Raw genomic sequence first — 13,046 nt, 5'->3', positions numbered from 1 at the left:
TCTTTAAAGAACTGCTCAATGACACAAAATATTGACTCACCTTTAGTATCTGTTTCTAACTGCCTTGCAAACAACAACTCTTGAACTGAACTTTCATCCTTTATGAAGTGCACATATGCTAGAAGCAAAGATTCATTGCCTGGCAAAGTTGACTCATCTGGCTGTAATACAAATTCTGTAGTACTTAGTATGCTACACAATGTATCTTCCACATTCTCAGCCATTTCATCTATGCATCTTTGAACTGTGTTGCTTAGAGGAATACTCTAAGTACTGTTTTACATAAGTCACGTGGTGACGTATGTAAAACAGTACTCGGAACTTCACTTACTGCTGGTAAGATGTCCTTCACCGATTGTATGCGGCTTTCCACACTTGGCAATCAACAATAAAATATTGTATGATCATAAACCATCAGTTTTTTGTTGTGAGGCATTACAAAATATACTTGATAGCATTGGCCGCTTTTGCAATTTAATACAAAGTGATTCAAAAAAAAATGTTAAATTCCTGTTTGCCATGTCATGATGTGCCTTCCTAAAATGGTCAATAATTCTGAAAGGTTTCATTGCCTCATTAGAAAATACCTTTTCACGTATTAGGCACATTGGCAGGTGCTTGTTTGTAGTTGCTGGTATAAATTCATACTTCTGATATTCCGCACTATATTGTCTACATTTCCTCTTTACCAGTGTACATTTGTGCCTCCGTAGCCAGGTGGGCAGGAGCAGCAGCGCATAGCACACGCTTCTTGATTAGACCGGGCTTCGAGCCTGTGACCACCAAATACGGAGGATGCGGAAAGGTCAGGGAATGACCACCGCATATCCCCGGAGCAATATGTCCTTAGTTGCTAATGCTCCTAAAAACCAAATAACAAACAACAACAAACCAGTGTACATTAATAACCACTCTGTCTTTTCCCACTCAACCAACTCTTTATACAGACACTCACTTGTGCCAATATTATCACAAAATTTAGAATTTGTTGTTGGTAATATCATCAGTTGATCCTACTGCATAAAATTTAAAAACTGTCTGATACCACTGTAGTCACCCTTATGGAAGCAAAATCTACAGTGGACTCTTTACCCTTGATGGTAGTTTTGTCTCTAAGTAAATTCCCTTTACCCCTTGACAGTATTTTTGTCTTTAATTACATTCCTCATCATTAAAATGTGACTACTGCCACTCAGTGGGCCTTTTACTCTTGAAGACTCTTAATGCATGAAGAATCACTGCTGATAACCAGATTAAGAGTACTGCTTCCTTTTGTTGCCTCTCTAAGATTCTGCTGTAGAAAACAGTCATCTGATAAATCCACAAAAGTCTTGCTAGTGTGTGAGTGACCAACTCACAAATTTCAGTCAACATCTCTCTCTCTCTATCAACAACTCTCTATCACATAATGTTCAATTCACCATTTTTGACCATTAAAAGAGGCATTAAGAAGATATTTTCATCAGATGAAAAGTCCAAGGCTGTGGTGCATTAATAGTCTCCACACCAAACAAAGCTTCTTTTGAGGAATCCAGGCATTAGTGCAGTGTCAGAGGAAGCATCTTGGACATAATGGTGGCAACCATATTGAAGATTAGCATTTGTAGTTTCCTTCTTTTTTTATCAAATAAAACTTTTATTTATTTGTCATTTTAATTTTTTAATGACCTTTCTGGTTGAATTGCCAGAATTTTCCTGAACAGTGTTACTTATCTTTCTTTCCTTCTATGAGAGTCAAACATGTTAGTTATTGTAGAATTTTTTTTAAATTTAGGTTTCTTGTTTTAATTAATATTGAGTCAGCTCTTTAAAGGCCTGCATTAGAACTTTTAATGTAAATATTGCCAAAATATTTCAAAATAATGGATTATTTGAAAATCAAATGAAATTAAAATCATAGGCCATTTCTAGCACTGTTTAATCATGAGGAAATAACCAATTATGATTTATTGGATTTTGTGAATGAGAAGATTGAAAAAAGTTAATTTCTTGAAATTAAAAGTATGCTATTACTCCAAATTTGATTAATTCTATAATTAATCAAATTTAATAGAACTTTTAGTGTTTTCTGATTTATTTTGAAATGCTATAAACACCTCTCTGTTTGAGTTTTCATAATTTTGCCTTTATTGATATACAGTTTAGCAGAGACTGAGCCTGCACAGAAATTATCAGAAGTTTTAAGAACTACTGATAAGGTGTCCTTGACCAGCATAAAAAATGATCCACAGAAGAAACAGAGAGCAGTGGAGAAGTTGGCAACTCTGCTGTCTAGTATGGAGGTAATTTTTGTAATTGATATTAAGAAAGAGAATATAATTATTTACACAGAAACCTATGCAAATTAAATTGAAACATTTACAGGACATTGAGAGCAGCTGCCTCACATTTGCTCTGAATTGCAGATTGCTGCACTACAGGTAAACAACACTGATTGGGGGCCTATCAGTGCAATGCTTGACAACTCAGCCATTCAATTCATATCACAAAAGATGCAAAAGGTGTATGAAACAAACTTAAATAATCAGTCATCATTACTATCCAAATTTGTCATACCCAGCGGGTGTATAAGTTGCTGAAATGCATTAGCATTAGTTGAGGCATATGATGCAAGAAAGCAAGCTTATACAGCATCAGCCAAAAAAAATAAATAAATAAAAACTCTTCCCATTTCAACCATTTGTCACTCCAAATGTTTGTCTAGTTCAGCCTTAAATTTATTTAAGCTATCAATTTCTGCAACAACAAATGGAAGTCTTCCAGCAATCAACTACCTGCTGGCTAAAGGCAAACTTCTGCAGATCTGTTCTACAACTGTCTTTCCTCAATTTGAATCTATGCCCCCTCAGGTTCTTAATCTGAACAAATGGAAGTATCCCATCAGCATTGAGCCTGCTCAAACCATTCAAGGCCTTATACACTTCAATCAGATCACCTCGCATTCACCTCTCCTAGGAAAGGTGACTAGGATCACCTCTTCTAGTCTCCAGATGCTGCAACTTGCAGTACTTAAGCCTCTCATGGTAAGAGCACCCCTTTGTTCCTCTCACCAATCTTCTTGCCCTTCTCTGTACTCGTTCTAGCAATTCAACATCCTTCCTAAAATGAGACCTCCAGACCTTTACGCAGTACCCAAAGTGTGGCCTGACCATTGCCTTATACAAAGGGATAATCACATCCTTGTCTGTGCTGGCAAAATTCCAATATATCATTGACAAAACTCCATGACCTGTTCTGGCATCCCTTCTGCCCTACTCAGACAACTTCATTTCTGACTGCACAATTACCTCCAGGTCTTTTTTATTTCTCCACCTCCCTGATTGTAGTTCCACATTTGGTACGTTTCTCTTGGGTTATTGCTACTCATATGCAGTACTTTGCATTTGTCAAAGATAAACTTCAATTGTCATTTCTCAGCCCATCTGCCTAACTTTTCTAGATCCTGTTGCAGAAGCATACTGCCTTTACTGTCATTAACAACACTGCCAACCTTTGTATCATCTGCAAACTTGGACATTAAGCCTGATATACCTTCATCAGTATCAATATATGATAAATACACAAAACAACAATGGGCCCAGCACTGAACCCTGGAGGACTCCACTAATAACATTAGTCCACGTAGAGCAGTGTCCATTTATTACTACTCTCTGCAGTTTAACACTCAGCCATGCCTTTATCCATTACAGCAACTTGCTCTTAATGTCGTCATCATCATCATCAGCCATTTTCAATCCACTGCAGGATGAAGGCCTCTCCAGCAACTTTCCTGTTCCTTCTGTTTTGTGCAATGGCCATCCATTTACTACCCACAAACTCATGAATTCCATCTATCCATCTCTGCCGTTGTCTTCAAGGTTTTCTTCTAGCTCCCTTGGGTACCATTCTGTTATTTTCTTAGTCCATCTGTCATTATGTCTTTGAGCTATGTGTCCTGCCCAAGACCATTTTAGTTCTTTAGTTTTGATAAGAATGTCCTTTACTTGAGTTTGCTGCCTAATCCATGTGTTTCTCTTCTTATCTAACAGTCTGATTCCCAATATAATTTGTTCCATTATTCGCTGTGTAGTTCTCAGCTTTTCTTCCATTCTTTTGGTGAGTGCCCAAGTTTCACTTCCATAAGTCATGGTGGGGAGTATACATTGGTTCATTATTTTACATTTCAGACAAACTGAGATATTACTCTTCAGTATGTGACTATATTTCCTGAATGCTATCCATCCAAAATTTATTCTTCTCTGGACTTCCAGCCATTTATCATTATTACAGCTAATAACTTGTCCCAGATAAGTATATGACTCCACCTTTTCAATTACTGCTCCTTCAATCATTTGTCCCTTTCTGTGGCATACTTGTTCATCATTACTTTTGTTTTAGCCATATCCATCTCTAGTCCAAAATCCTTACTAACTCTGCATAACTGATTAAGACTTTCCTATAATTCTTTGGGATCGTGGCTTATGACCACAATGTCATCTGCAAATCGTAAATGGTTTAGGTATTCTCTGTTCACATTGACTCCTTTCTGCAACCAGTCTAATCTTCTGAAAGCTTCCTCAAGGGCAGCAGTAAACAGCTTCGGAGATATTGTGTCTCCTTGTTGAACTCCTTTCTTGATTTTAAATTTCCTGATGTCTTTGTCTAGTCTAATAAAGGAGGTAGCGTTCTCATATATTTTCTTCAAAATCATAATATATGGGGTATCTATGCCTTGTCTTTCCAGTGCCCGAAACATTGCCTTATGCTGTATGGAGTCAAATGCCTTTTCATAATCCACAAATGCCAGGCATAATGGTGTTTTATATTCATTTGCTTTCTCCATTAGCTGTGATATTACGTGAAGGTGATCCATAGTTGAGAATCCTGTCCTAAAGTCAGCTTGCTCTTTCAGTTGGTTCTAATCAAGTATTCTTTCTAATCTGTTAGTAATGACCTTTGTGAACAACTTGTAGATGTGGGATAACAAGCTAATTGGTCTATAATTTCTAATTTCTGATTTATCTCCTTTCTTATGCAGCAAAACTGATTGCATTATTCCACTGCTTAGGCGTCGCACCTTTTCTAATGCACTTTGTGAAGAGCCTTGCCAGTTTTTGTGTTATGTCTCTTCCTCCCAATTTTAACTACCCTACAGTAACTTCATCTTCCCCCCCCCCCCCGGGCTTTCTGATTCTTCATTTTCTTCAATGCAATGTATGTTCTACCTCACCAGGAAGAATATCGGGTATGTCATATATGTGTTGCTAGTTTGTGATCCCTCTTCCCCACTGCTGGCATCATTCCCTCGCTCCTTGTATAATTCTCTATAGTAGTCTTCTGCTATTTGAATTATGCCTTCTCTGCTATTTATAAGTACACCATCGCTATTCTTCAGTTTCATTATCATTTGTCTTTCTGTATTACTGCTCATGGCTGCTGATTTAAGTCCTTTGTTTTCCCTTAATGCTTGTTCTACTTTTCTTGTGTTAAATCTTATGTCCTCTCTGAGTCTCTTTCTAATGGCTTTGCATAACTCTGTATTCAATTTTCTCCTTGTCAGTGTGTATCTTGCTCTTCATTTTTCGCCTTCGGTTCATCATAACAAGTGTTTCTTGACTAATTTTTTCTTCTTTGGATTTCTTTTTCCCTATAGGTTTCTTGGGCTTTATCACTTTCAGAAAGTTGTAATATTCCTCGTCTATCTTGGTCCTGAGCAGTCTGCAGAAGCTTAAACTTGTTAAGTTCTAGTACATACTGCTTTTTCTCCTCTTCTGTTATCTCAAAGACCTTTGTATTATTTACTCGAATCAGTTTTTTTCCTTTCCTTTCCTACATCTATATCAAGTGTACGTCTTGCCATTCTATGATCATTTCTAACATTTACCTTATTCAGGACAGTAACATCATTCACGATGTATCTTCTGTTAGTGAGGATGAAGTCGATTTTGTTAGTTGTTAATCCATTTGGACTCTTCCATGTCCACTTTCTGTTCACCCTTTTCTTGAAAAAAGTGTTCATTACTGACAATCCTTGAGATTCTGCAAATTCCACAAGTCTTTCACCTCTTTCATTTTTTTAACCAATTCCAAAATTTCCTATAGTTCCCCTTTCTGGGCTGTTTTGTCTTTTTCCGACCTTAGCATTGAAGTCCCCCATAATAATAGTGTAGTGGGTTTTCTGCTCATCTAGAAGACTCAATTTCAGTGTACATTTCTTCAACCTCTTCATCATCATGGCTCGATGTTGGTGCATAAATCATTATAACCTTTAGCTTGTACATCTTAGAAATCTTGAGTATTAGTCTTGACACCCTCGGTGACGTACTTTTGTTTTGTAAAAAACAACATTTTTCCAAAATGTTGTTTTTTAAATCTTTATGGACCAGAATCCTAACTCCACCTTCATTCCTTTCACTGTTTCCATTGGTGTACAGCAGATTTCCACTTGATAAACTTATAAGTGATTAATTTCTTCTTCTTGTTTCAGCCAAACCGATGATATTCCAATTCACATTTTCTAATTCCTTTTCCAGCTCTAATATCCTGTCTTCACCGATGAGCGATCTTACTTTGTAACAGGCCAAATTCAGTTTCCATGCATGGCAGCCTGGTTGTACCCAGAGATTCTCAGCACCCTCTGCTTCCACTCTGATCCTCTCGCTGCCGTAAGAGGGGGAGTGAAAGCCGCTGGGGACTGAGGGCCATTTGATTCGTTGTGCTGTCATATGCTGGACGGTTTGGTCTTTTCCTCTTCACGCTGCCCTTAATGCCATACTTCTCCAATTTGTACAGCAGTCTTCCATGTGCAACAGTATCAAAAACTTTCTTTAAATCCAATAGTAAATAACAGTTCTCAGCTATCAGTCTTCCATTTGCTATTTTATGTCTTGATATCCTATTTCCTATTAAATCTTTGGCTGTAGTCAGAATAAGCTCTTTTTCAACTAATAATTTCAACTAAAACTTATCTGCTTGAGCTTAGAGAGTCTATTGCCATTAATTTTTGCATTGAATATCAGTTTAGCTCACCTCCCTTCTCTCATTTCTAAGGGCTCATACATATCTTTTTTTTTTTCACTTACTTTTGTGGATGTTTTGCTCAAAGTTTTTTCTTATTCCCTCATTTGTAATAGGGTGCAACCATTGCTTCTGTGTGCTAGTTCCCTTTGTTTTTCTTAAAATTCAGGTTTTTGATAAATTTTTTATGCAGCTTTAAGATTAAAAATAGATTAAAAATAAGCTTAAAACCATGATACAAGTTTCTGATTTTTCCTTTTTCTTCAAATTAATTTTTGAACTGGATGCTTATACTTTCTGCTTTACTTATTGTGCTGTTTATTTCTCTGTCTAATTCTGTTCTCAGATATACAAAATTAACAATTTTTGGTTATTCTATATTCTGAATTTTATTTTTCACTCCCCTCTTCCATAACCTTTGTATCTCTTATTTCCTGTTTTCTCCAATTTTCATAACTTTAAGTGTGACTATTCTGATATCCTGTGTTTGGCTTAAAATCTGCTCGATCTTCCCTAATACTTTTCTCTTCTTTAAGATATTTTCAAAAATTTGACCTGATCCACGTGGAATGAAATTTCTATCTAATTGCCACAGTGGTGGAACCCATTTTAGTCTCCAGAGCAAAGTTCTTTCAACCCCCCTTTCTCTTCCCTCATGCCATATGATTGATGTTTTTTGAGGTTATGATGGACATCCTGGCAAGATCCAATCTTCCTTACATTTTGAAGGTACAGCTCTAAAATGGTGTTCTCAGGTGGGCTGTTAGATAGTCCAATGAACCAAACCTATTGGTAACTTCCTAGGAGGTTTCTGGATCAGCTGGTTATGATCTTGCTGTCACTACTCTGCCAGATAGTGAATGGTGAGAGTCCAAGTAGTGTGTGTGTGTGTGCAGGGGCATTGTCGAGGCCATGTTATGTCAAGGAGTTGGGTACATTCTTGTCATGTGTATGTTCAAGGACTTCATTAGTTCATACAACATGTCCTTCCTGCACATTTTATTACTACTGAATACATCATGGTCAAACTAATAGAACAAACTTATATGCAAAAAGATCTAAATCTCACAAATACTTCCTCATTCATTTCACAAATATATGTATTCACAGTTCCAGTCTCAGTGATGTCCATTTTCACTTATAGTCTGCCAAACCCAATGTACTCATTCTGACAGAATCCCAATTATCAGTTGATTCAACCACTGTCCATCTCAGTTGTCTAAATTATTCACTGTGTGATTCTTTTTGAATCAAAGGTGGGCATATAATTTGTTAATTCTGATATTCCGACTTACTAATTTGGAATCTCCTCTTTTCGATTTTCTTTGTCCTAAAATCTCTCTACCACATTCTGTCAAATTCATCTGTTGCTTCTATCTTTCTGCCAATTCCGCTAATCACTTGTAACTCTTTGGCTTCCTGTCTTTGAAGTTTGACTTTCTCCAATCCAACTTTCCTAACAGTGAAGTAAATTTTCTTGATGATTTTAATGTTAACAACTCCAGCTGGCTTCCGTTTTCTGGTCTCATGGACTCAGCTGGTTGAGATGCTGAGGCTTTTGTAGTTACTAATGACATTGCACAGATTGTTCATTTACCTACAAAATACCAGACAACCCTAACCATACAGCTCTAACCATATGTCACTTGACCTTTTCCTCACAGGAAACCCTTCTTAGTACACAGTCGAGGTGTACTAAGAAGAGAACGGTCGAATGGAGCCTTTCTCTCGTGGCCATTCTCAACCTCTTGTTGTTTCTGATTACAAGAATGCAAAATGAGATGATCTGCCAGAGATGTCTTCTTTTCCTTGGTTGTATTACTGTGTCAGTATCTTCTGATGTCAACATTTACACAGATCATGTGTGAAATTATTCTTGTAGGGATGAAATCCATTATTCCACACTCCACCTTAAAATCTCATCCTTTATATAAACTTTGATTTTCCAATAAATGTGCAAAGGCTGTTCAAGATAAGAATGTTGCATATTGCAATTGGCTTGTATCGAAATCTCCAGCTTCATTTTCTATCTACACTAAAGCTCACAACAATTGTAATCCAATTGTTCATCAGTCCAAACCTGATTTCAAACAGACTAAGTTAGAAAACTTGTTTGTGGTCCAAATAGTAGTTGAGCATTCTAGTCTCTTGCCAAAGCTGTTGGCCTCAAGTTTTGCCCATCTCTATTCCCACTGCTATCAAAACCAGATGGTTTCATTGCCACTTCAGCAAAGATAAAGCTGATATGCTAGCATTCTATTTTTCTTCTAACTCATGTACTGATGATCTTGGCAAACCACCACTTACCATTCCCAATACACTGCATTTAATGACTCCCCTGTGGACTTCCATCAGAAGGATTTTGAACAATTTTGATGCTAAGAAAGCACTGGGTCCTTGATGACATTTCACTTTCTTATTCCAAAGGTGTTTTCCCTTCTGCTTGGAAATTTGCTCATATCCAGCCAGTTCGTAAAAATGGTGACAAACCATTTCCATCCAATTTTTGTCCCATTTCTCCTACTAGAAACCTTCCATCTGATTAAGAATCACCAATATGGATCACATAAGTGTCAATCCACTGCTAATATTCTGGCTTAAGTTACCCATCTGTGGACAAATTCAGTGGAAATGTTTGGTGAAACTCGTCAAAGGCTTTTGATCATGTTTGACATAAAGGTCTTCTAAATAAGCTTCTATCTTATGGTTTGTTAATGGTTTTTTGTAATTGAGTATCCAATTTTTTCTCTGACCGCTCACTGCAGGTAATGGCTCTCTGTTTTAACCCCTCCGCTAATGCTGGTGTTCACCAAGGTTCAGCTCTTTCTCTCACTCTTTTCCTCTTGTGTATTAATGACTTTCCATTGACTGGAAATCCTATCCGTAGTTTTCTGATGATAGCATATTGCATTCTCCTTTCCATTTTAATAAACCTTGTCCTGCACAAACAGCTTCAATTTCTCAAATATCTGCTACCAATTCCTTAAATGCTGATCTCCAGGTAATTTTCCAGTGGGGAAAAGATAACTTACTTGATTTCAATCCTTCTAAAACAGTCCTGTCTTATATCTTGCAAAAAGAATTCTTCTCCACCTATACTTTGATGACACTAATTTCTAAGCAAGATCATATATCTCTATTGTATTGGTGATTATCCTGACTTCTAATCTCTCTTGGCATTAGCACATTACAACTGTTGCTTCCTCTGCATCTAAACAACTGGGTTTTCTCTTTCACTTTCATCATTTCTTTTTTTCCAAAAAGATTTGCTCTGTACAAATTGCAAACCTGTCCCACCATGGAATATTGTTCCCACATCTAGCGTAGTGCCTCCGAAAATCTCCCTCAGGCTTCAAGATTCCATTCAAAAAAGAGCAGTTAGGTTAATTAATGACTCATCTTTAACAAAGTCTCTCCACTCTGTTTTTGCTGCATAGATGTTCTGTTTCTGCTACATACCTTTTCTAAAGATACTTCCATATGCATTTTCTATAGTTACTTCCATATAGATACTTCCAATTCTTCTGAATTGTGTTCTATAATTCCTGCTTTCTCTTCCAAACCAGTCTGAATGTGTGCCACAACCAGTCAACATCCTTTTACTGTCCAACTTCAAAATTGTAGAACCAACTTCTTCATTTATTCATTCCACTTCTGTTTTCTGGAATAACCTCCCTTCATATGATCCTAATCCTGAAAATTACAACCTATAAAAATTAAAGTCTAATGTCAACAAGTGTTTTCTTTCATCTCCTGAACCTTCAACCCATGCACGGTGCTAAGTACTGTAGATTCTAATAACCCTCGTTTTTGGGGTTTACATAAAAATATAAGAAAAAAAAAAATTCTGTTTTTTACAGCCTTCAGCTGGACCATCACAAAGCTTTAAATCTCAAATTTTGCCAGCATAACTTTATTTTAATGCTTCCCAATCAATTAAATTTTCCTCCAAACTATTTCTAAATTTTCTCTCCTTTTCACTGTACATATGTCCAGAATAAATTAGTTCTAAATCACTGTAACGGCAGCTTCTTGTGTTCAATTTTTTTCTGTGCTGCCTGTTATTCTGATATCATATCAACCTAGTTTTGCTAATATGACTTCTTTTTCTTTTTAAGATTCTAGTGTTCACAATACCTATCGTACAATGGTTGTTCTATTAGCATATATAGCACTGTGTCTTGGTTGCTGCCCAATCACAGCAGTGACCTAATTGATCTGAGCAGTGTTTGCTGACTGGCATGTATTATGATTGCTTTATCCTGTCATAATGAAAAGGTTTCAGCATATAATTTACCTAGAATTTTTTTCAGCCTGGATTATACTTGTTAACAGGAGAGACTGCTTCTACAGGGATGGGATACACTTAAATAGAAAGGGTGCAAGAATATTTGCTGATGCTATCGAGGCAGTGTTGGGTGGGTCGGAAAACTGATAGCTTGGGGGATACAAGGACTAATAGTTTAACAGTAGCCGTAGGCAGAGGTGAAGGTGATTCTTGCACAACTTCTATTAGAATAAGTAGCGACCTGGAGCGAGGGGTGTTGGGGTTTCAGGGACGGATGGCAGTCATCGTGAAACAGGTGGGTATATGGGATGTGTTAGAGTAATTAAGAATAAGAATAGGTGCATGTATACTTGCATGTATACCAATGCTAGAAGTATAGTAAATAAATTTGATGAATTTGAAGTGTTGGTCAAGACATCAAAGGCGGATATTGTTGGGATATCAGAGACGTGGTGTCACACAGATATAAGGAATGCTGAACTGGAATTTGGGGAGTACAATGTGTACAGAAAGGATAGACAGGATAGGAAGGGAGGAGGTGTTATGCTGTTAATAAAGAAAAACATAAAATCAAAAGAAGTACATCCAGTTGATATAGATGAATAGTGCACTGTTGAGTCAGTTTGGTGTGACATAAGCACTGCGAAAGCAAAAATAAGAGTAGGAGTGTGTTATAGGCCTAATGACTTGAATGAGTACAATGAACAATTGTACAGAGAAATAGAGTGGGCTAGTAAATCGGAATGTCTTATAATGGGGGATTTTAACTTCCCAGATATTGACTGGAACTTGTGGGTTGGGCACTCACACACTAGTCAGACTTTTGTGGATTTATTGGATGATTGTTTTCTGCAGCAGCATGTTCGAGAGGCAACCAGAGAAAGTAATACTCTTGATCTGGTTATCAGCAGTGATCATTCATGTATTAGGAATTTGCAGATAAAAGAACCACTAGGTGGCAGTGATCACAGTGTACTGACGTGGGATTTACTTAAAGATTTAATTACCATCGGGGGTAAAGGAAAGGGTTTTTGCTTCCGTAAAGGCGAGTACAGTGGTCTCCAACAGTTTTTAAATTCTGTACAGTGGGATCAACTGACGATGTTACCAACAGTAAATTCTAAGTGGGAAGCATTCAAGGAATTAATCGTGGAAGCTACTAAAAGGTTCATACCTATTAAGAAATATTGTTCAAGGTTTAGGCCTAAATGGTTGTCAAATGAACTAATGAGACTCGTAACAGAGAAGAAAAATGCATGGGATGCATATAAATCATCAGGCGACATAGAAGCCTATGGCAGATATAAGTTAATCTGTAATCAGGTCACAAAGGAGGTTCGGCAGGCGAAGGCAGATTACGAGAAATCCTTGGCAAAAGATGCCAAGAAAAACAGCAAGGATTTCTTTACTTATATAAACTCTAAAAGGAAGGGGATGAATCTGATCGGTCCACTTGACATCGATGGTTCGACTGTTGATGATCCTGCTCAGATAGCAAACAAACTGAATGATTATTTTGCATCTACATTCACACGTGAGGAATTATTAAGGTTTGAAAATGGCAGAAGGTTATCAAATTGTAGCAAGATACTTAATGATTTTGTAATAACCGAGAGCAAAGTGGAAGAGAAATTGTTGAAGTTAAACGTAAGAAAAGCACCTGGGGTGGATGGGATCTATCCAGTTATATTAAAGGAGACGGCAAAGCAACTAAGCAAACCCTTAGCCATAATTATGAGAGCATCCTTGGACTCAGGGGAGG

The 13,046-nt window shown here is 37.2% G+C and overlaps 1 protein-coding gene across 1 annotated transcript in view; it reads left to right on the top strand.

The window, feature by feature from the left end:
* mRpS31 (mitochondrial ribosomal protein S31) overlaps positions 1-13,046 on the top strand; it is a 140,466-nt gene that overhangs the window by 58,471 nt on the left and 68,949 nt on the right. Inside the window, exon 4 of the mRNA XM_090383254.1 lies at positions 2,141-2,282. Within this exon, the coding sequence (XP_090239380.1) occupies positions 2,141-2,282 (142 nt within the window). The remainder of the gene's footprint in view (positions 1-2,140; positions 2,283-13,046) is intronic.

The sequence above is a fragment of the Mastigoproctus giganteus genome, chromosome 1 (assembly GCF_048544385.1).
Source record: "Mastigoproctus giganteus isolate SK-2022 chromosome 1, ASM4854438v1, whole genome shotgun sequence".
Lineage (NCBI taxonomy): Eukaryota > Metazoa > Arthropoda > Arachnida > Uropygi > Thelyphonidae > Mastigoproctus > Mastigoproctus giganteus.
This window is presented reverse-complemented; position numbering and strand designations above follow the sequence as displayed.